Source organism: Ochotona princeps, chromosome 15 (genome assembly GCF_030435755.1).
Source record: "Ochotona princeps isolate mOchPri1 chromosome 15, mOchPri1.hap1, whole genome shotgun sequence".
Lineage (NCBI taxonomy): Eukaryota > Metazoa > Chordata > Mammalia > Lagomorpha > Ochotonidae > Ochotona > Ochotona princeps.
Window position 1 is genome coordinate 26182636 of NC_080846.1, and position 24841 is coordinate 26207476.

The 24841-nt window shown below is 40.9% G+C and overlaps 1 protein-coding gene across 2 annotated transcripts in view; it reads right to left on the reverse strand.

Moving 5' to 3' along the window:
• Window positions 1-24841, reverse strand: part of PTPRB (protein tyrosine phosphatase receptor type B) — a 99746-nt gene that overhangs the window by 40324 nt on the left and 34581 nt on the right. For both annotated transcript variants that reach the window (XM_058673342.1, XM_058673341.1), the window contains 7 exons: window positions 16063-16341; window positions 15079-15336; window positions 13298-13561; window positions 10820-11089; window positions 8013-8273; window positions 5577-5843; window positions 2595-2858 (listed from right to left, as the gene is read on the reverse strand). In XM_058673342.1, coding sequence (XP_058529325.1) covers window positions 2595-2858; window positions 5577-5843; window positions 8013-8273; window positions 10820-11089; window positions 13298-13561; window positions 15079-15336; window positions 16063-16341 — 1863 coding nt within the window. The remainder of the gene's footprint in view (window positions 1-2594; window positions 2859-5576; window positions 5844-8012; window positions 8274-10819; window positions 11090-13297; window positions 13562-15078; window positions 15337-16062; window positions 16342-24841) is intronic.

The following is a 24841-nucleotide window of genomic DNA, read 5'->3' on the forward strand; positions in this document are numbered from 1 at the left end:
GCTAATTAATACAGTATATAAGCTACACATTGCATGATGTTTCTCACATCTACAAAAGATGCATTAGCATTTTCCATGGGGTTATTTACAGATAAGGTTTTATATCAGGTTACAATTCAGCAAAAAATATGGGAGTAAGGCCAGTTTGCTTTCTTCAGGAAGTTTACTTGTAACGAATTCCAGCATTGCTAAATCATCAGAGTTAAGAAGAGATTCTGAAGGGACATAGTATGCATGGGTTAAGCCAAATCAATAATCCAGGCAATTTACTGAAGGCAAAGCAACTGTTACTGGACGAAAAACCAGGCTGAACACCAGGCTCAGTCAATAAGGGGCTCCCCAGGTGGAACTGGAGGTAATTTGTGAGAATTACCTTGCAGCACGATGAGATGATGTGGTGCAGAATTAAAAAGGCTGATATTTTTACCCAAAATGTTGAACAAGAGCATGAGAAAAGGAAAGGACATGAAGATAATCAGCCAGAATAAACAAGACAGCAACTCAGACCTGCCTCTCCAGTTAAAATGATCTGTTAGAGCCATGACTTCCCTCTGATAGTCCAGCTCCCAAAGCCAAGTTCTTGCTGATAAAAGAATCAAGAGAGTGCTTTAAATAATCATTTTTTTTTCTTGCAGTGAGAGAATTTCTCAGCAAAATGCCTTGCAATGTTAAAGTTACATGGACAGGTGGGCCCGGCAGCGTGGCCTAGCGGCTAAAGTCCTCGCGTTGAATGCCCCGGGATCCCATAGGGGCACCGGTTCTAATCCCGGCAGCTCCACTTCCCATCCAGCTCCCTGCTTGTGGTCTGGGAAGGCAGTCTAGGACGGCCCAATGCATTGGGACCCTGCACCCGCGTGGGAGACCTGGAAGAGGTTCTTGGTTCCCGGCATCGGATCGGTGCGCACCGGCCCATTGCGGCTCACTTGGGGAGTGAATCATCGGACGGAAGATCTTCCTCTCTGTCTCTCCTCCTCTCTGTATATCTGACTTTGTAATAAAAATAAATAAATCTTAAAAAAAAAGTTACATGGACAGGACATGCTCATGAGCTACTGCCCACAAGAAGCAAGGGTTTGGTAGCTGGGTGACATGTTTCCTATTCTGTGGTGAGTTTTAGACTCCAAGTTGATGCAATGAGACACTGACATAGATTGGGTTATAAAGGGAAATGTGCTTTTTAGTTCTAAGCCACTCTTGTGATTAGAATTCATGTTAGCTGAAGGTGTAGTAGCCACATCAGAGCAGAGCAGTCACATTTTCCTCCAGGGACTTTCTTTAATTGCACAGAACATGCTATGACTAGGTCCATCTAAGGAGTCTTTGCCCAGTAACACTCTATAACAAGACAAATCAGTAACTTTTTGGAGTTCCAGAAACTATCTAAAATCCAGTGAAAGTCCTGGGCTGCCTCTCTTCAAAGAAACACACACATCCTTTACTTCCCCAAAACTTCATGAACAGTTTCAGGGTATTGCATTTCTTAAGTTCACCGATGGACCACCACATGTAAATATCCTGGTCTGAATGATTTCTGCCTGTTTGCTCAGGGAACATTTATTGAGTGTCAACTGAGCTCCTAATTCTGTGCTAGGACTAGGATGACAACCAGGGTCCCAGTTCCTCATGGAAAAGCTAATATTTTTAAATGTAAAACTAACTCATTTCCCAACAGAAATGACTTGACATAATATTGATGCCAAGCATGAGCAGAAATCTCAGATGTGAACTCCATATAGACACATGCAGTGGGAAAACAGTAGTTGCCTAGTTCCGTTTAAACACGAATGGCCTGATACTCATTTTAGTTGCTAAGATTTTTGGTTCCTAGTCTCAGAACTATAAAGATTCACATTTTCATTCTGTGTGAAAAAGGTAAGACTGGTAGCCTTCATCAATAGACATTTCAGATAGGACTTGGGGACCAAAAACTTTGTAGGGTCTGGAGTCATTCTGAATTACACTTAAATTCAGCATCTGAAACATTATATGGTTGCTAAACAGGACAAAGAAGTTTTTATTTTTTTTTAACCGTCCTGAACTTTGGCTTTCTGATGTGTAAAAATGGGACTAGGAACAGTAAGTCCCTCAAAAACATAGTTTATAAGAGTTAGTTATGTAACATGAAAAGTCAGACCCTGGCAACCAAGAGGTACTACCAAAACAGAAATAGAAGGGTATTTTACTAAGTGGGTAGAAAATGAAATTTAAAAAATAAATTGATGTTTTGAAATTCATGAACTTCTACGTTTGTGAAAAATGACTATTTTGAGAAATTATGCCTGTGTTTCAAATGTTTTTGCACCAAAACAAACTTATCTTTTCAGTTGTGTTTTCTATGGGCTTTTCCGCTTGACTTCAACCTTGTTATTATTATAGTGGAAGAGAATATAAACTCTGGCCATGACAACTGAGTTGCTCTTATTCCGAAAGTAGCACATGGTCACATGAGGAGTTTCTGAGTGGAAATCTGCAGAGTCTATGACAATCCTGTGACTGTGGTGGCCTTTCCTTGGATTGCTGCAGAACTGCTGGAGCTCTGGTTCACCCTGGGCCACCCGACCAGTGGGTTCTGTGAGCTCTACACACATTCTTACCTGTGCGTTCTTGGCTGAAGGAATGATTTTCATACTTGCCACTCCTTGTAGTTATCTTCACGTCGTAGAGACGGCCTGGAGTGAGGGAGCTAAAGGAACATTCGCTGACAGACTTGGCAATGACAAGGGACTGAACCAGCATGCCATCATGGGACAGGGCCACCACGTAGTTATCCACGTCCCCGGGTGCCGGCAACCAGGAAACACTGAGGTAGTCACTGCGCCCCGAATTGTTCACGGTCACTCCACTCACGCTGCCAGGGACTGATTTCAAAAGGGAGGGGAAGAAATTAAAGGCCATGGACTCAGGAGAACTAATGACATACCTTAGAGGTCAAGGAGGTTTCACTTTACTTTCTGACAACTGAGTGTCCTTTTTTTTTTTTTTAAATTATTTACTTATTTTATTATGCCATGGTACAGTTCCATAGGTCCAGGATCACCCTTCCCCCTGCAAAAACCCCCTCCCCTTACTGGTTTCCCCTGTGTTATTAAAATAATATAGTCCTTCACAATCAGACATAAGTCCACATTCTGCTATTTAAGTGTATCCTGTACATATCCTCTTAAATAAAAAGCCAAAAAATAAAATCAACAAGAGAGAAAAATAGAAAATTTGTAAGAACATAAAGTTAAATAACATGCTACGGAATGACCAATGTGTCACTGAAGAAATGAAAATCAAGGACTTTCCTGAGGCAAACGATGCTTGGGTGTCCTATGAGTCAGTGAGAAAATTAAGAAAAACAAAACTTATTTTTGACTGGATGAAAATGAAAACAAAACTGTCACACCCCCGAGATTAGCAAAAACAGTACTGAGTGGGCTACTGGTCTCGTATTTTGCATGAAGGTTGCCTTGTTTCAGAGAGAACATATGATATCTGTTCTTTCGGGACTGACTCTCTTCACCGAGCGTAATGGTCTCTAGTTGGGACCATTTGGTTGCTAATGATAGGATTTCATTCTTTTTAATCGGCTGAGTGTTCCTAACATCAACCCGAGGGGGAGTCAAGATAAAAATGCCAGCCATCTTTGTGGAGACCTCATCAATACTAAGGTGGTGTTCCCAAGTTCTTGCAGAATGGGTGATAAGTGGAGGCATCTTTGTGTGTATGTATCAGGAGGGACACTGCAGGACAGGGAGCCACCCAAAGGAATGAACGGGAACTAACCAGCAATAAAGCAAGGGTGTTTGTTTAAGAGGGAAGATGAAGATATTAACAGCTCTTCTCAGGGTTAGGAGCGGTGAGATAGCTCCCACCTTTATGCAACGAAGCTGTTTACTTTCTGGCTGTCTAGCAGTAACCAAAGGGACCAAGCTTTCCCTTCACAATGCATTTCCTGCCCTCTAGCGGCAAGAAGCAAGCCTAAAAAAGCCTGTTCTGAAAGCAGAACTGAACCAACCGTCAGCAAGCAGGGCAATGAATACACGAGAGGTTTGTGCCACAAACATGTATTGAGAACCCAGTATTTCTGAAGTGAGTGGTCACCTGGGTAGATGGCAAGCTAGTAACTGAGATATTGAATAGTTTGTACTATGTGTAGGGAATAACTGCCTGGTAAATAGCACTGCCTCTAGTGATCTCCAGGAAAAACTCTGAAGCATACATGATCTACACTACCACATGCATCATAGGTGGGCTAAGCTCATCTAATTGTCAGTACTGTGACATATGCAAAAACCAGGATCTGCCTAAATGCTCTGATTTTGCGACTTAACTCCCAAAGTCTACCTTACACTGAAAATCAATCACTAAAAATTAGAATAGCACCCTATTGAATCTGCCAGTGTGGTTACATGTTTATGGACACAGATGTAAAGGCAAACTTTTATTAGAAGAAAAGATTTATTTATTTGCAAGTCAAAGTTAGAAAAGGGAGAAAGAGCGAGCCATAGACAGGGAGGTATTCCATCTGCTGGTTCACTTTCCAAACAGCCACAATGGTCAGGCTGCAGCTAGGATGCTGGCATTCAGTCCGAGTCTCCAGGGTGGTAACAGGAGCGTGGACCATCGCATGCTGCTTTCCCAAGCATATTACACAGTAATACAGTATTACAATGCTGGCCTCTGAAGTCAAACTTTCAGTTACTGTATTTATTTTCTTTACTCCTTTAGCTTTGTCTACTTTCCTCCCTCCCTTATGTCTTCCTTCTTCTCTTTCAGGAAGAGCCTGAAATCTAACTTATTAGTAAATATTTAAAATCAAGTAGATAAGATCACTGATCTAATTCTGTTTTCACTAATAATTGCCAAAGTTTCTGTCATATTTTTAATCATTTTTAATGTTTAAGAAATTGGAGCATGCATTTTATGCATAATATATATCTTTTCTTCATGCCATTTCATTGCATTATGTAGAAAATAATATTTCCTTATTTACTACCACTCCTCTCTGACACACAGGCTATAATGACACTTGCTTGTGTGTTCAGTTCTCTGTCCCATTTGATGGAGAGCTCTTAAGGGCAAGGAACAATATTTGGAGTGCAGTCACTATCAAGCCTTTGGTGAAAATTGTTTATAAAAATATATGTGGCTTAACAATTATGTCAACTCAACTTTTGACCATATACATTGGAGCTAATTTCATTTCTGCTTCTTAAAACCAAGAATATGATAGAGTAGAAGGCATTTTCTTTGGGAATTAAAAAAAAATTCTCATTACTTACTGCCTTAACTAGGACATAAACTTTTCCAAGGAAATCAACTGAATGAGAGACACATTTTATGTCATACAAAGGGTTTTTTAAAAAATGATAGTTCTGATATGTTTACAAGAGAGTTAGAAAATTCGTAATTCTCTTCTGTCCTTATCCAATACCTATTTTCTATTCCATGCACCTTCTGGGTGGTATTAAAAGCTGGAAGGTCACAGATGGGTCTCTTTGAAATTCTTTAAAGTTCTAGAATAATCTATTTGGAGGTCTCTTTCCTTCAGAGCTCTGTAGATCACAGACATACAGATGTCCACGTCTTACCTGTCCTTGCCTCCACCACCACTTGTCGAGATGAGATCCCTCCACTCACTGTGGTCACGACTACAGAATAGAGGCTGCCAGGCTTCAGGGAGTGGAAGTTGTATCTGCTGGTCTCACTGGAGACACTTTCATTTTTGATGACGACATTCTCATGAATCAGTAAGACTTGGTAGAATTCTATGTCTCCCAATGCCTGGGTCCAGTTAGTAAACAGACTACTGGTCATTCCTTGGTTGGTCACATGCAAGCCAGTTACTTGGGCAGGCACTAAACACAGTGGACAAAAGAGAAAAGAAATGATACTTCATCATCTTAAGGAGGCACAAGAAAAATGAGCAAAAAAACAAAACAACAACAACAACAACAAAAAAAACCCAGAGACTTGAAAATGCTAAAAATAACATTTTGTTGTTGCTAGACTCTTGGCTCTACTTCCTTTGTCATGGAAGATTACACCCTGGCACAGGCTCAACTACGTTGAATCAAAATTACTTAGAATCCAAGGATGAGATGATGGGCACATAATCATTTTGATTTTAAATTTTAAATAATGTGTATTTCTATTTTTGAAGATTACTTACTTAATATGATCTTATCCGTCCTTACACCATAGTAATACAAATTGATATGAGCTATTTGAGCAAATGGGGTAGTATTAGGAAACTCCTTCAACCCGGTGATTGAGTTATGGTATAGCAAACTAATTAGTTTTTTACTAACATATTCTCAAAAGGGCTATTATTATCATGAAAATGTCTAATAATACAAATTGCTACAGGTAAAATTGTAATTATCACAATTGCTGAATGTCACCATGTGCCAATTATGGTCTGTATGCTTTATAGAGGTTATATTATTTTGATAGCCATTTAAAAAACTATGAAGGTGATTTTATTATTCCTATTATTGATGAAGAAAAGACATAAAGTGCAATGAAATCATCCTGTATCACAGTGCTAACAAAATGGTCAACCTGGGTTCCAAACATAGATCTTTCTAATCCTCTAAGCTGTGTCCTTTTCCTAATTAGCAACTTTGTGGTTTTCAATGAACCATTAACAAATCTTAAGTACAGTTTTTAAACATGGCACTTGGTCAGCCTGGATTTTTATTTGTGCCTGGTCTCTGAATTCTAACATTCAGAGGCAGTTGGAAGTTGGCGTGCCCCTTCTGAAACTTCACTGATTTTTGGATTAAGACACAACCATTTTCTTTAGAAATGCTGCTATAATCAGGAAAAGGATATTCCATTTTAATGCTAAATTTTACATAGAAAACAAAGGTACCACAACACAGAGAACAATTTTGAAGAGAGAGAGAGAACAAAGAGAGAGAGAGTGAGGGAATCTTCTATCTGCACTTCCCCAAATGCTAGAGCATGAATCCCCTCTGTGTCGCCTCTATGGGTGCTTGGCAGAAATTCCATTAATTGAGCTATCGCTTACTGCCTCTTGGTCTACAGGTTAGCTCAAAGTTGGAATCAGGAGCAAAGCCAGGGTTTGAACATGAGCACTCTGATACGCGATGTGGGCCCCCCAAATGGCATCTCACTCAAAGGCTCACCCCTAAGAAAGTAACTTTCAAGATAGAATGGAAACCTAAGAAAATATCTTTTAAGACTGAGAGCTATATAAACGTACATCCCTAGAAAAATCGAAGTGGACATACAGTATGCCCCTAGAAACTCTCAATAAAGAAATTCGAAGAATGTTCCCCAAATCGAGAAAAAAAAGGAAGACCCAGGTGGAATTTTTGATAGGAAAGAATGATGAAGAGAAAGGCAGTAAACTAACAGATAACCCTAAGTAGGACATATTGACTTTATGACATAATAACAATAATTTTATAAGGTCAACAAAAGGAGGTAAGACACAAGCTAGTATATAAATCAGAAGAGGAAATTTTGGTAACACCTCTGCGTCCAATTTCAGCTAGAAAATGAGATCAATTAGAAGACAAGTTCCTGCTACATCTACTTACTGCCACCTGCATCCTTTCCCCACCAATACTGCGTAAAATGCTTCTCTCAAAAGCTATTGTGCTCCAGACCCCAATACTTTCCACCAAATCACAGAATGACTGCTTCTGTTACATCACTGTTGGCCCTTCCCCCAGATTACCCCATTAGCATGAAGTATGCTGTTATTTCTTCCACCCTCCTCTTGTCCATTCTTCTAAATGTTGCTTTGTTTCTCCTTTGCAGCAAAACTCCTTGTCAGGTTTCCCCTCCCCTCTATTCTTTTTCAATCGTGGCAAGATAAATTCAAGCAAATAAAAAAGGAGGAACTTAAGAAGAACTGAAATCAGTACAACAAAATAAACACACCAGAAAGAATGATTAAAACGCCTACTGGCCGAAGGATTCTTAATGACTAAATTGTTAAATAATGCAGCAGACAGAACACTGCGAAGTCTAAAATTTGTAAAGATTATTACCTGTCCTTCCTTTTACAGAAGAGGAATTTTTCAAATCTCCACTGATCGTGGTGACAGTAGCCAGGTAATTTCGTCCAGGCACCAAGTCAGTGAACGTGAATTCTTTGGCATCTTTGGAAAGTGACTTGTGGATGACCAAGAGGTCCCTGTCATTGAGTGAAATGATGTAGTTCTCCCATTCTGCTACAGGAGTCTGCCACATGACGCTCAAGGACGTTTCATTGGCATGTTTGACACGGAGCTGCAGCACGGGCAAGGGCACTGAGAAAAAGCAATGGAGACTTGGATCACTGACTGACTCATAAAACACACAGAATATTCGTTAGAGATCTCTCCTGTCTCATCCCCAGGAATGTTCCAGGTCAACTTTCCATTTCTGAATATTTAAGAGCATTGAAAGAAAAGCAAGGAAAAGCTTGTCCCGAGGAGATCTGTTCATGTAACATAACCAGAAATCAGGGTGCAGCTCAATACTGTTGGAGTCACACCTTACAGGGTCACATTTATTTGTGACCACATATTTTGTTAGAGCTTATCTCTTCCTATGAGTCTTGTGATAAAAAAATAATTTGTTAACTGTAATATTATGCAGCCTATTTAAATGTGTAGGTAGAGTTAGGAATGTTTTTCATCCTCATGGATAGCTTAAAAAGGTAAAGTGCTTCTTTGGTTTGGTTTTGAGCAGAGGGCATGATGTGTCAAGGAAAGGGAGCCGCAGCTGGCGAGCAATAACAGGTGCTTCAGCAGGTGATTCTTTTTTTTAATTATCTTTTTTTTTAAAATTACATTACATTGTGTGACACAGTTTCATAGGCTCTGGGATTCCTCCAATCCCTCCCCGCACCCTCCCCCCATGGTGGATTCCTCCACTTTGTTGCAGTATTACGTTTCAAATTCAGTCAAGATTCTTTCATTGCAAGCATGTAGCATGCATAGAGTCCAGAATCTTACTGTCCAGGTAAATTCAACAGTTTCTTGGGGAGACCATCTCTGGTCTGAAGGCAGAGCTGGCAGAATATTATCACGACCAATTAAAAGCCCCAACATAACATCAACAACAATTTACAACATTATGGAATTAACTGACATGGTGTTGAGTAACCAATATGTTAAAAAATGCGAGTTCTTAACCACATCCTGTGACTACTTCATTGACATTTCAATTTTAGTTTATATACACAGAACTGGCTGCTATACACCTTAAAATGGCTATAGGATACTATCCAGCTGTCTCATGTCTATTTTCATTTTAGTATTTAGCAATTTATAGTGCTGAAGCCTAATTTTGCTGAACTTGGCAGATTTCAGGGTAGTCTAAACTGGCTTATAACTCTAACAAGGCATATGTCAACAGCTGAAGTGCAGAACAGTTTTAGGAGGGGTGTGCAGAGAAATCTTCAATATCCCAATGAGGAGTAACTAATCTTTGTGTTTTTCCTAGTAAGGTATATGTGAGTCCACGCTGACCATTTCCTATCTGGTTCTAAGCTTTCCTTGTTGTTCTCAAACAGGTGATTCTTACCTAACAAGTCAAAATTGCTTCCCAATTATCTAAAAGATTTTATTATTACAATTCCTAGAAGCCATTTTTAGAAACAAAGACATTGGCTTCCCAAAACAGGGGAACCAAATTATGAAAAAAATCCAGTATGTGAAATTATACTGTGATCTTTGCATCAAAGAATTTTTCTACAATTGTTACCTAATTGAATCCCCAGCTCCTCATATTTCCTTTTAGCATATGCAAATAATATGAATATTTGCACCAAGACCTACTTTAAGTTAACTTTAGTCATTTGGAACAAAGAGTAAGAAATGGTTCTGAGAATCATATAAAGATGTAGAGGGCTTGCACTGTTCCTTGATCTTACATTTTCAAGTTATTTGAGCTGGGTAATAAAATACTGGGGATAAGGCAGATGCTTGCTGTAAGAATTACTGTGCCTTTGGGCTGATTTCTGTTGAACATCACCTCATGGATACCAATTATGGAACACAAAGAGATTACTGGAACACAACATCAGCATGGTAATGGGATGTCTCCATCATTTGCTCTGACATTCTTCTGTGACAATCTTCTAAGTATACTGAATCATTGTAGTTAAGGGTGCATAACAGTGACTTAGGTGGCTGCCTGGGATGAGTGCTGGTTCAAGTCCTGGATCATCCACTTCCAATTCTGCTTCCTGTTAATACACCCTGGGTGGCAGAAATAGATGGCTCGTGTTCTTGGGCTATGTGGGAGACCCATGGTGTTTTGGGCTAGTGACTTTGGCCTGACTCAGCCCTAGCTAGCACAGGTATTTGGGAAATCTAAGAAAACAGGTGCATGGAAGCTGTGATTGGCACAAGAAATTGTGTTATAATGGTGATAGCAAGAATACCAAGAACCATGTTTCATCTCTCTAAAATGCAAATATTTTCTCCCTTACCTTTAATCACTCTTACTTAGCACTGGAAATTTCTACACTAAGTCAAAATAATGACTCAGTAGCACTGATCATAGAAAAATGTCCTTTTGAGGGTAGTGTTAGACTTTATTTTCAAATTATATCCTTTCTATTCTTTTGGCTTTTAAAATGTCTTTCTTTCATGAGATGATGGAGTTACAGGTGGACACAATTTCTACAATTCTAACTTGACATTAAATTCATCAATACTTTGTTAGTCTACAGATCTGTAAGATCTCACACTCAAGGGCAGAGAGTGGTGACATTGACAGCTACCTGGCTTACTTTTGAGAGGGTACAAAGAACAGGGTACAAATGAAGATTACTTTAGGCATTGACACCTCCTTATTTGCTCACCTGTCCTGCCTTGGCAACGTTCAGAATTCTTCAAATTTCCACTGTGAACAGTGACTTCTACGTCATACTGTCTTCCAGGTATGAGCCCCACGTCATCCAAGGCGTACTGTGTTTCCTCCTTCCTCACGGTGGTGTTGAGCAGCACCGAAGAGTCATTGTAGAGCAGGATTTGATACTGCTCCCAGTCTCCAGCAGGGGGCGACCAACTCACCACGAGGGACCTCATCCAACCACTGTTGCTGGCTTCTAGATTTCTAACTTTGTCTGGAACTAAGCAATGAAATGATGTTTAAAAAAAACAAAGATAGCCAAAAGTAGGAATACTTATTTTCTTTTCATGGATAAAAGTCAATGGAAGATATAACATCTCCAATGCAAAACATTTCTCATCCCTCTTGATGTTACTGGATTGCTACTGAGGATTCTTTTTCATTTTGGAGAACTCTGACACACCAAAATTACATGCTAAGATCATTTAAGGACTAGACCAGTGACACAATCTTCTGGAACACTGTTAACCTAGTGATATGCACTGTTGTTACTGATTGTACATCGGTCCTAGAAGTAATACTGACATTGCGTCACTTGACGGTAATGTTAGTAGACGCGGTGTCTTTTGGTAGACATAATGGATTTTGTGGCCATAAATTATTCCGCCTTCTTGTACAGTGGAGAAGATGAACCTCCCTGCAATACAGATCTCATTGTGTGATTCTTTTGCCTAAGAAAATCTCAAGGCCTCCCCATACACTGCAGAATAAGATGTCAAGTCTTTGAGGTCTGTGGCTTTTCAAATTCAGTCCCCTTATCACTTGTCGTTAACTCTGGTCGCCTGCATTCCCCCCCGCCCCGTTCCTCCTCTTACTCTCCTTCTGATGTTAACCCTGGGATATGAGTCTTTCCAAGGCTGTGACTCTCCTGGGCTCCCTGGCCTCTGTGCCTTTGCTTACAGTGTTCCTTCTTCCTCAAATGGCTTTCCTTCTCCACCAACCCCCCTCTATTGCCCAAAGATGTCACATGTTCAAGATATCACTTAAACGCCATTTCCTCCAAATTCTGATTAATCTTTTGAGAGTTTTGGTTGTGTTTCCTTTCTGACCATGTAGCTCTTATTTATGAAACCTAGTAGCACACAGAACTCTGGGATCAAGCAACTTTTTAGTTTATATTCCAGCTCCACCATTTGCCAGCTGGATGACTGCTGATACACTGTTGGATCTTTCTGGATTGTCTGTAAAGTGATGCTAGTAAGAGACCATCACACACAATTTTATTATAAAAGGTCAATAAAATAGTAGATGTAAAATGTTTAGCAAGTGCATAATATGTTGAAATATCACAATTGCCATTATTAAAACCTACTATTTTAAATGGTGCGTGTACATTCTATCCATTTGTTATTAAAATACAGTTTGTTTAAAGAAAGGATAACTAAAGTTTTTCTTTCAGATAAATAACAAGAAAATATTTCAAAAAGTTTGTGGAAAATGGAATTAAAAGATACATTTATTTTGGTGCAAAACATTTTGGAAATCTATGCATACATACAAAGAGTCTTTAGGAATTTACTGGAAAAACACTGAGGAAAAAAACTATGGATTTCAAATTTTCTTCATAACAATGAACTTATCTTTTTTTTAATATATTGATTTTTAAAGTTTATTTGAAAGAGGGACAGAGATCTCCCATCTCCTGGTTTACTCCCCAAATGCCTGCGAGAGCTGGCAATGGACCAGACTGAGCCAGGAGCCCAGGACCCAACCTGGATTTCCCATATGGGTGGCAGGGACACAAGTACTTGAGCCATTACTGCTGTTTCCGGGGCATGCATGAGCATGAACCTTAAACTGGGAGAGGAACCAGGACACGAGCCTAGGTCACAGTGATGTGGGAGCATTACAACTATGGTGCCATTTTGCCATGGACTTTTGGTAAAAGTATCCTGGTCTCTGTCATATTTTCCTGTTTCTTTTTTGTTTGTTTATTTCCATAAACTTTAATATGTAAAACAGAACAAAACAAAAATAAGCTTAGGGTTGGACACCTCGGTCATACAAATGCTACTTTCCACACTGGAAAACCATTTTGTTGTATTTGAAGATTAACTTCAAGATTTGGGGGCCCAGTGCAATAGTGTAGTGGTTAAAGTTCTTGCCTTAAACGTGCCAGGATCCCATATGGGCACCGGTTCTAATCCCAGCAGCCCTACTTCCCATCCAGCTCCCTGCTTGTGGCCTGGGAAAGCAGTTGAGGACGGCCCAAAGCCTTGGGACCCTGCACCCGCATGGGAGACCTGGAAGAGCTCCTGGCTCCTGGCTTCAGATTGGCTCAGATCTAGCCATTCCGGCTGCTTGCGGAGTAAACCACTGGATGAAAGATCTTCCTCTCTGTATATCTGCCTTTCCAATAAAAATAAATTAATTAAAAAAGAAAGAATGATTTGGGAAGCCGAGGAATAGTCCGGAATCCAAGACTCACCTGTTCTGCCTACTGCTGTCTTCTGAGCAGAGAGTTCACCAGAGACACAACTGACGGTGACGTGATAAAGCCGTCCTGGAGTTAAGTCTTTGAAGTGGGTTTCAGTGACCTGAGGTGCTAGCACTCTGGATTCCTTGGGAGTCCCTTGGTGAGACAAGGTAATGTTGTAGGAGTCGAGATTTCCACGAGGTCTTTGCCACCTGACTTTCAGAGAGGTCAAACTGCCATCGTTTGTCACCTTCAAATCCGAGACTTCCATGGGAGCTGAGAAGCAAAGCAAAGCAGTTTCACTCGGGTGTCTGAGCAGTCCTCTGCCCAGATTCCGGACTGTGTTTTAATTCCACGAGCGACACTCCTGGCTCAGAAGAAAACTGCCTCGAGCGGCACAAATAATAGCCTGAAGCCCAAGGCAGGCTGCGCGTTCCTTGGCAAGGGCCTCAGCCTGGATGTGGGCTGGGACATGCTCGATGCTTGGGATCCCTGGCAGCTCTCGGATCACACTCGGCCTAATGCTCCCTGTCGTGAGCGAGGCTGGGCCAAGTCCAGACACGGTCCTCCCAGCCCTGAAACTCTCCATGTGCACTACTTCAAGAGGTTTGTCCCTTGTCTGTTTCTTCCCATGCTTATGTAGTTAATATCCAGTATTTAACAAAGAGATTGACCATTTGGTGATTACAAGTCTTAGTAATGCTTAACATACTATATTTTTCATATTAAGTTATAACACAGGTAAGGAGCTGTGCTGCTATTTCATCAAAGGAATATGGTTACAAAAGCAGTAGAAAAGCTCTGGTAAATTTTTTTTAACTCCTAATTATGCTGTAATTTTCTGCCTTACTGATGGCATAATGTAAATTAGTGAGGTTTAATTAAAGGTGCATAGATAGCACACTGGCTTCGCAAAAACAGAAGCGTAATTTTCTCTTGATGCACAGAAGTTAAGTTCTACGTTGTTAATATGCCACATTTGTATCCGGGACACTGACTCCTCTTTGAGGTACATGAATGAGATATACATGTGCATCTCTGAATATCTTTCCTACCAGCTCCCCATCATCCCAGGAACTCTGTACTATAGAAAGTTAAAATATTTTGCAGTCTATTCTCAGATTCGCTAATTTTCCAAGAGGAAATTTATTGATGCCATACCCCCGCTAGAAATATGACAATCTCCTAGAATTTGAGCTTCATGAAGGCGGATTGTCTGTTGGGTGTTGTTATGTCTACAGTGAGCAGCCTGTATCATATCCTCAATGCTTTTGATTAAATGGGTTATGTATGTATTATTCAGGACTACTTAGCAAAAATAAGTGTATCAGTCTATAAGCGGTAACAGTAGGTCCTACAGTATTTAGTCCCAGGACATATTTTGTTGGATAGAATATTTTGGAAATGGTCACCATATGGGACTAGGTCTGTATATGATACTGAGAAGTCATCCAAGTTCACTGCTAAGTGATAGATGTCACAACAGCCACAGATGTCTGTTTAAGACACAGAAGTAGGGATCCCCAGGAGGACATGGGAGTCCTCAAAAAGAGGAATGGGGTTCATATCAGCACTTCACTTTGCGTACTTCAGAATGTTGCCAGGAGCCAGCCTAAATAAAAGTGAATTCCTCTTTCTCTGAGTAGAAGTAGATCAATAGTCAAGACTTGGATCATTTGTGCAGGTTTCAATTTGTCCTAATCATCATTACTCAAGTGACTGAACAAGCCCACTTATTACACACTTGCTTGACTTGAACCTTACTCTTGCTCAGCTTGCAAGGAGGAACTTACCCGTCCTGACCAGTCTCCAGTTGTGGTTCTGCAGCCCGGCAGCCTCTGTCACAATAGTGAGGTTGTAGAGTTTACCAGGGATCAGTCCATGGAAAGCATGGGAAGTAGCATGTTTGTCCACAACAGTGTCCTGTACTAGGACTCCCTTATCCATCAAAGTCACCCGATATTGCTCCACATTCCCAGCTCCAGGGGACCAGGAAATCAGAAGAGAATCAGTTTTGGCGGATACAGCAAAATCCTTCACTGGAGATGGTACTGGTGGGATGAAAGGCATAGCCAAGTGTCATTCACACCTTCACATTTCATGAAAACCCACATACTTCCTCATTCTTTTCCGTGCATATGAGCTCATGTAATAGTAATAATAGTGACATCCTTCAATGTCATAGGAACCCTGATAATGATCTTCTCCACGTTCACAGCTCTAAGCTATGTCTTGCAGTTTATTTATTTCTTCTACTTTATATACATTAAGATATATATCTATGTCAATCTCTCTATATAAACATATCTATATAGCTTTATATATATAATATCTATATGTACATATATAGATATATAGTCAAAGACGTGCAAAGCAGTAAGTGGAAGACATAAAGAAAAAAAACTACAGGAGAGGAAAAGAAGAATGGCTGAAGACAAAATGATAGAAGGCAAGGCAGAAATGAACGGGAAGGCTGACATATACTTTACAAACACTTAAAAAGTTTGTAAACACTATGAAGACAGGCTGTTAGGGAGCTTTTTCTATTTCAGGTTAGGGGAAGCTCTAGTGTTGAAGAAGCCCCATGCCTGGTTCAGAATCACCCCGCGTGTTAGCAGCACACCTGCACATCCTCTGGTCAACCCAGCCTTTTCACTATATTAAAAAGAAGTAATTACCAATTCTCAGAGGCAGTTCACTTCTGTTCCTTGAGCAACAGGCACCTTCAAAAGTATCCTAGACCATGCACTGGCCCATTCTGTGTAAACAGATCTCACCTGTTGATCCGTTAGTGTAAACTGGAGAGGAACGCTTGTCTCCAGAAACTGCTGTGATGGCCATACTGTATTTCTTGCCGGCAGTGAGGTTGAAAAAAGTATATTCACTCCATGAAGCACTTCCATGAACTTGAGCCTCCTGTATGTGTTGGCTGTCATCATCAAATAACTGCAACTCATACCCGGTGACTTTTCCAACAGAAGGAGTCCACCAAACATGCAAGCTGCTTAAAGTCGTCTTCTCTTGATCGACTTCAAATCTAGCAGGAGGTGATGGATCTTAAAGGCAGAAAGTGAACACGACTTGAAGATCCTGGCACACAACTGTTTATTTTGCTGTAACTCAAATGTATTTTCCTTCAAAACTATGCTGCCTGTGTAGCAAATCGGCATTTTAATTATTTCTATTTGAAAGGCAGGTATTATAGAAAAACGAGGCAGAGAGGTCTCCCATCTGCTGGTTTACTCCCCAAATGGCAACAACAGTTGGAGCTGAGCTGATTTGGAACCAGGAGCCTCTTTCTGGGTCTCCTACATGGGTTCAGGGGCACAAGGACTTGAGCTGTCTTCTGCTGCTTTCCCAGGCCATAAACAGGGAGTTGGATTGAAAATGGATTAACCAGGACACAAATCAGTGCTCATATGGGATTCCACAACTGCAGGAGAATTAGTGTGCTGTGTCACTGGATGGTTCCCATTTTGCTTCACTTTTAAACCTATCACTTCATTTTTAAATACACTTCACTCACCCTCAAAATCAACAGAAAAAAGCCTTTTGACTGATAATTCTGTGAATTACTTTTTCTAACTTTTTTTTGTGTTAAGATAGTGCTGATATTAAAAATTCAAACAGGTTTATATATTTGTTATATATAATTTGGCTTGCACGTTTAGCAAATATTTCAAACATCAGCAAATATCCAGGCTGCGTCCAGATAAATTCTGAGGGTCACAAAAGAAAATATACATAATAAGAAATAATTGAAATTCACATGGAACTTATTTCCAAGTTGTGGATTGTGTCAACTCAACAGAATTGGGTGATTTTTAGCTATTACACAATCACAAAATATAGATTTAATAAAAAGCCTAGGGTAGGTTTTCTCATCAAAATGGATTGTCCTAACCGCTGGGATTTTTCATGTCCCTAGATTAGAAATCTCAGTTTTGGGGGCCCACGCTTCAACACCCACAACGGTGGGTGAGGATGCGGGAGTCTTGTACCCAGCTGTTTATTTCCGCCTTCAAAGTCATCCGTTAGTCTGAGAAGACCTGCTGTGCGTGTGTTGAATCTCCACTGGTGAACCTGAAGTAGGATGAAAGGCGTATCGCTGGGTTTGGACTACATCGAGGGTACTCAGTGAGGAGCCATTTCCTTGGTACAGAAGGGAATAGAATCTAAGAACTGAAGCTGTGGTCACCCTGAGTGCTGACAATAGAACTGTTAACAGCTAGCCACCTAGTGGATGTTGTCATAAATCTGGTGTGGCTCTTGATCTAGAAAGTGGGAACAGGGTTATTAAATCTTTAAATTTTCATTTTTAGCTGAGAGAGAGAGAGATCTCTTCTGCTTCTCTCTCCAAATGCTGCAAGCAGCACGGCTGCTTTTGGCTGATGCCAAGGACTCAGCACACAGTAGTCAGACATGCAAGGCAGGGGTCCAAGTACTGAACCCACCAGCTGCAGACTCCCAGAGTGTGCACTAGCCTGAGGCTGTAATCACGAGTGAAGCTGGGACTGGAACATTATTTCTCCAACATGGGATGTAGAATCCAAATGATATCTTTACTGTTGTGACAAACACCTGCTCCTGGGGACCAGTTCTGACGGGTCAGGTGAAATGTTTTAGTGGCATGGATGCAATGACCTTAGTTTTTATCCTCAATCTGGTTGGCTGTATTTTTTTCTTTTTAGTTTAGGTAAAGGGTTTTATTAATTAGCGGAGAGAGTCAGATGGACTGCTCCCTGGTGGAAGACAGCTTGGGACCACTTCCACATGGCAGGGTGACCATGTGAGGGAAATGGCCTGGTCGGCTGTATTTTGCTCACATCATAACACTAGGAATTTCAGAACTTCTCAGAACAGTATATGTTTTAGGAATCATTCACTTGTGAGTAATATAAGAGCAAAAAGCAACACAACCTTACTTAATATTCAACAGGCACTATGGACAAATAGCTAACAAGATTACAAGTAAGTCACTAACAGATACCATAGGTTTTTTGCAATATGTGTTGTAATTTACAGACGAGCACTATTTTTTTTTTTTGCAATATTTTTATTGGAAAGTCAGAATGGCAGAGAGAAGGAGAGATGGAAAGATCTACATCCACTGGTTCACTTCCTAGTGGCCTCAACGGCCTGAATTGATCCAAAGCTAGGAGCCAGGAGCTTCTTCCAGGTTTCTCTCACGGGTGCAGGGTCCCAGGGATTTGGGCTGTCCTCTATGGCTTTACCAGGCCACAAGCAGGGAACTGGAAAGGAAGTGGAGCAGCCAGGACATGAACTGGCACCTTTAAGGGATTCTGGCACTTACAAGGCAAGGATTTAGCCACTAAGCTACCGTGCTGGGCTCGCACCATACCTTTTTTTTTCCCCAAAAGACTTATTTATTTTTATTAGAAAGGTAGATTTACAGAAAGAAGGGGAGACAGAAAGAAAGATCTTTCATCCGCTGGTTCACCCCCAAGAGGCTGTAATGGTTGGAGCTGAGCTGATCTGAAGCCAAGCACCAGGAGCTTCTGCACAGTCTCCCACACAGGTACAGGATCCCAAGGCTTTTGGGCCATCCTCTGTTGTTTTTCCAGAAATAAGCCTGGAGCTGGATGGGAAGTGGAACAGCTGGGACACAAACTGGTGCCCATATGGGATGCAGCACTTGGAGGGGGTAGATTAGCTAATTGAGCCAACCCGAGGGGATGGCCAAAGATTCCAAACTTAAAATATTAAATATGGCACCTGAAATTTGATAATACTAACAACTGATATGTCAGCTGACAATTAAGCCATGGCAGCAGTATTTAAGACAGCCTTAGAAGATGAGATTGCACGGCTTCCACCACAGAAAGCACTTAGGTTCATCTGATGAGTGTAGCTTTTATTCTGTTGAATCTAGCTTTTCCACTTTGTAGCTGCATACTTCCGGTCATTCCTTAATCTTGTGCCTCAGCCATGCAGTGCTATTAGCGTTTCTTTTTTTTAAAAAAAAGTAAAACTGCAATCAAGGTTAAATTCACATTATACAAAAGCACTTAGATGATGTCCCATATAAGAATAGCAACTTGTCCTGGCTACTCTGTTTCTGACCCAGCTTCCTGCTAATGCTCCTGGGAAGGCAGCAGGTGATGGTCCAAGTCTTTGGGCCCCTGTCATCCATGTGGAAGACCAGGAGTTTCTGGACTAACCTTGAGTTTATCAGGGAAGTGAATCAGCATATGGAAGATTCCCCACCTCTGTGCCTTTCAAATAAATTAACTAATTAAATAAATCCTTTTTTTTTTAAGAAACAATGGAACTCTGCCTTGCATATAGTAAATGCTCAGTGTTAGCCATTACTGACAATCCTATGAGAAGATATGCATCAGGATCTGTGAGATGTAGTGGTTGTTGGGACCAGAGAACTAAACTCAAATCCTGGCTCCATTACTTATCAGTGACGAGAGGTTGAGACTTTACTTAATCTCTTTAAGCCTGTATTTTCCCATCTGTCTTGGGTAGGGTCACGCCTACATTCCAGGTAGTTTTGGGGCATACCTGGCTTGCAAGGGACACTGGGTAATACGAACTTATTTTTGCCTACCTGATCACCAAAAAACCACCATCCCCCCCACCCCTGAATTACTGGCAAAATGAAGAAGGTTTAATAAAACTTTTTTTTTGAAACTAAATTGGTAATAGCCTTAATAATTGACTTCTTCATACAAAAGACTTCATAAAATCTTATCAATTTATTCCCCTGAATTCACTTTCTAACTCAAAAAAAAAAAAATGCCCACGATTCTTATTTATAAGTTTTTAAGGAAAAACAATGCGTTGGGGGAGGTGGAGTAATAGTAACCTAAGTGTTCAATGCTATCAGTAACAGCCTCTAATTAAGGATGTTACAATAAAAGGAAAGAAAAGAATTTCCCCTGACTTTGTTGGCTGGCAAGCAGAAAGCAGTTTAACTACCAAGAGGTTCAAAACTCAAGAAACTCGAGCTCAGTGCTGCTGTGTTTAAATGGGCAGGTGCATTTTTGCTGAGGTGGCGTTTCAAGGACAGGGATGAGCAGGACAGCTGCTTCCAGTGCTGGTTTAGAAGAGATCAAGAATGTCATCTATATCTGCTACCAAGTGATAGAAAGCTCTGGGAAAATGGTGTTGTGATCGTGATAATCTAAACATACATAATTTGCAAACTATGAGCAGATAGAAAATGAATTTTAAGATTGCGTGCCTGGAGGACGAAGTTCAGAAATGCAGACTTTATCTAATCTCTCTGAGCCAGAAAACAAAACAGTCAACCCTTTGTACATCCGCTAGAACAAAGGAACAATGAGACTGGGAAGTGCCTGGGCTGCTAGAACCTGCACTGGAAACAAACACTTAAAACCCCATTTATACCGCGATAAAGCCCTTTGCTGGCAGCTGGCCACTATTGCCATGCATACTGCAAACGTTAAATCTTTTTCAGACTTCTTTGTATTCTAGGCCCCATGAAAACTCTGCAGTATTAACATTTTTTCCAGTAGTTTATAAGATACAAATTAGATAGTTCTCTTATGGATGCTTAATTCATATGTATGTGTGCACGTGTATTTCTGTGTATGTGTGCTTGTGTGTCCCTCTCAGAAACAGGAACGTTGGAAAGAAGGAGAGAGAGAGAGAGAGAGAGAGAGAGAGAGAGAGAGAGAGAGAGAGAGAGAGAGAAGCCTTTAAGGAAATTTGAAGACTTAGTATTATCTGTAGTCTTCTCAACATATGTAATTAGAAAGTCCTTGGGACTGGCACTGTGGGTTAAGCTACCATCTGCAAGACTGGTATACATGTATGCCAGTTGGAACCTCAGCTGTTCCAACTTTCTACTAACGTGCCTGGAAAAGCAGTGGAAGATGGCCCTAGTCCTTGGGTCCCTATACTCATGTGGGAGACGTGGATGAAGTACTAGATCCAGAATTTGTCCCGGTGTAACCCAGGCTGTTGTGGCCATTTAGATGAACTAACAGCTAGAGCTTCTCTATCTCCTTCTCTCTCTAAGTCTGCCTTTCAAACAAATAAATCTTAAAAAAAGTAAAGTCTTACTTGACTTATGCAGTTTATGATTAGGGGTAACAACACACATTTCCCCATTTTTTCTTCTCATATCACTCTTACACACAAAGTAACCTGTGGAATATTACAAAACAGAAGCACTGACAAAGCCCATAAATAAATATTTCTGTCTTAAACATTATAATAAAATGTGTGGTTAGATGTAAGTTTAAGATAGCTGTATTCTTGGTTCCAGGCAAACCCCAAACATGGAATGCCAAGGCCTGTAGGTATTCATCTGATGTTCCAGCATAAGTCTACCAGCATTAACAAGACCCAGAATTTTCTCTGTAGGCTTGCTGTCAACCAATCTTTTTCTGATCTCAAAGCAAAAGACAAAGTTTGACAAAGCTTCCTATCCAAAATGGATTCTTTCAGTTTTAAAAAAATGAGATTTAGAACAAAGTTTCTATTGCTTGGTCAGAACATGGTCTTCTAAACATAAATAACTATTGATGTACAAGTTTGTAGACACTGAAGTTTGCAGAATTTCAAATGATTATATTTATTTTGAAAATAAATTCAGCTTTAAATGCAAGTGTGGCCCATCTATGAATGGTGCTAACTGCCTTTCTTGAAGGTGTAACAGCACTGCATTGTATCTGGAGGATCTGATAGCTGACAATCTGCTATCTGCTCTTTCAGTTGGATTAAAGGCTCGGAGACATTAAAATGACTCATATTGCGTGAGAACAGCAGGCAGTACAGCTGAGCTTCTAAAACCTGGCTCCAAATTGCACGTCCTTTGTTTCACACCTCAGCTGCCTGCCTCGCATGCAAGACTATGTCATGAGTGGCATTTCAGTGAATCAACAGAAGATCAAAATGGATGTCTAGGAAAAGTATATACAAATTGATTCATTTTTTTCTGTTGGTGGTTTGGATAGTGAGGTATAGTCAAAATAGACAACAAGAAATGGCAGCTAAATAATTCTGCAGCCATAAATGATCTTTTGATGCTTTTAAAATTCATGAGACAGAGATAGAGACGGAGCTGCTTACATACAGAGAGAGCTCCCATCTGCTGGTTAACTGCCCAAATGTCCACTGACCAGGGTTGGGCTGGGCCAAAACTGGCAAGTGGGAGCTCATTCTGACTCTCCCACGGGGGTGATGTTCAGGCAGCTGAGTCTTCATTGGTGCCCCCCAGCATCTGCTTTAGCAAGAACCTGGAGTAAAGCTGGATACTGACACAGGTATTCTGACATGGGATGTGAGCATCTTAACTGCTAGACTGCACGCCTTGGTCTTTCATAAATCATGTTTTTCTGTTCGGATCCTTTATTTCCTTAAGTTCATTGTCTTTGCCTGGGGTCATTTCATCTCAGGCTAGATTACTTTGAAAGTTTTCATATTTTCTAATTTTCCTATAACTTCTTCGTACATCTCTCTCATCTGTCACCCTCAACCCCTTGAAGCAGCAAGAGCTTCTTCTGAGTGCTCATTTCAAGATAAAATAAAGATTCAAGGTTTTCTCAAGCTGGATGCTAGCCCTTTTAGACACATTGTCTTTCGCCCCATCTAATCCAGCCCATGATTTTTTTCTTTTTTTTTTGCGGTGACCACAGAGCCAATTTCTGTAAAAATAATAATAAAAAAGGGAGTACCCTTCCAATTCCAGGGTGGTTAGAAAACTTACTTAAAATTATTCATATAGCAGCTTACATAAAACATGAAGTATTTATGTGAAATAACTGGAGATTTTTTTCACTTGGAAATCAAGGTGACATTTGGCAAAAGCCCAGATAATCTGTTAGTGTAGGGTTCCCATATAAAATGTAGGCACCAGAAGCTTAAACTTTTAGCAACTTTTGAAGGGAAAGTAAAGCAGCTTTGACAACCCTCCACAACATCAGCATTGGTGCAGTGGCCAAGTAATGGTCATCCTATGAAAGAAGAGGCTGTGCTCTGAGCCTCTACAACCTACCCAGGGAATGAAGACACTGGGCAGGGAGCACCAGGCAGATGAATTAACATGAGGCCAATGCTGATTTCAGTTAGACTCAAGTTCAATTCCCAACACTTTCACCACAAGGGTAGCTTTGATAAAGTCCTTCATTTCGTTGACTCTCAATTTCTTCATCTACCAAATGGGACTAACAACAGCTGCTTTGCAGATCTGCAGGTGATGAGAGAGCGAAAGGAGACACGGTATTACCGGCCCTGGACACATGGTGGACGCTCAGCAAATGGAAGCTGGTATGAGCATTGATTTTCTTTCTCTGCTAATAGTAAATGCAGCTTTCCCTTGATTTATGGTGGGACTATGTTCTAAGAAATCTGCCACAAATTTGAATGTCATAAGGCAAAAATGCACTTAATACAGCACACCCCTGCACTTCATGGCTTAGCCTCACCCATCTTAGATTTGCCGTGAACATTAGCCAACACCTGGGTACAATCATCTAACATAAAGCCTGTTTTAAAATAATGTGTGGAGGACCCAGCATGATGGTTCAGTGACTGAATCCTCAACTTGCATGTGTTGGGATCCCCTATGGGTGCTGCTGCACGTTCTGGCTGCTCCACTTCCCTTCCAGCTCCCTGCCTATGGTCTGGGAAAGCAGTTGGGGATGGCCCAAAGCCTTGGGACTCTACACTCACATAAGAGACCTGGAAGAAGCTTTGGGCTCCTGGCTTTGGACTGGCTCAGCCCTGGCCATTGTGGCCACTTGCGGAGTGAACCAGCAGACAAAAGATATCTCTCTTTGCCTCTCCTTCTCTGTAAATTTGATCAGCCTTTCCAATAAATTTTTTTTTGAAAAACCTAAAGAAAAACATGTGGAATGTCATATGCAATTTAGTGAACACAACATGCAGATGAAAACAGAATGTGTATCACTTTTGTACCACCAGAAAGTTGAAAAGTTGTTAGAGACTATCTTTATAGGCCAAAATTAATGCTGTACTGAAGTGGAAAATGATGTTTAAGGACTGGATTCTTAGAAGCGGCCTTCAAGAAGAGGAATGTTTGGAAGGTGATGTAGGACTTAAAAATCAGAGAGAATGGGCCAGCACAACGGCTCAATTGGCTAATCTCCACCTGCCTGCGCAGCATCCCATATGGCTACTAGTTTGTGTCCCAGCTGCTCCGCTTCCCTTCCAGCTCCCTGCTTATGTCTTGAGAAAGCAGTGCAGGATGGTTCAAAGCCTTGGGACCCTGTATCTGTGTGGCAGACCTGGAAGAGGCGCTGGGCTCCTGGCCTGAGACTGGCTCAGCTCTGGCCATTGCGGCCACTTGGAGAATGAACCAGTGAAGATCTTTCTCTCTGTCTCCTCTCTGCAAATCCTCTTTCCAATAAAAATACATAAACCAGAGAGGAGAACATGCATTACTAAAGCAGAGAGCAGATTAACTGAAAGTGCTGGGAAGCTCACTTATACTGAATGTTACAGAACCATGACAACACTGAGGACAGACCATCTATGGAGCCTGACGCATCCTCTCCCCAGGGTCAGCATTAAGAACCCCACTCAGATGCTCTGCTA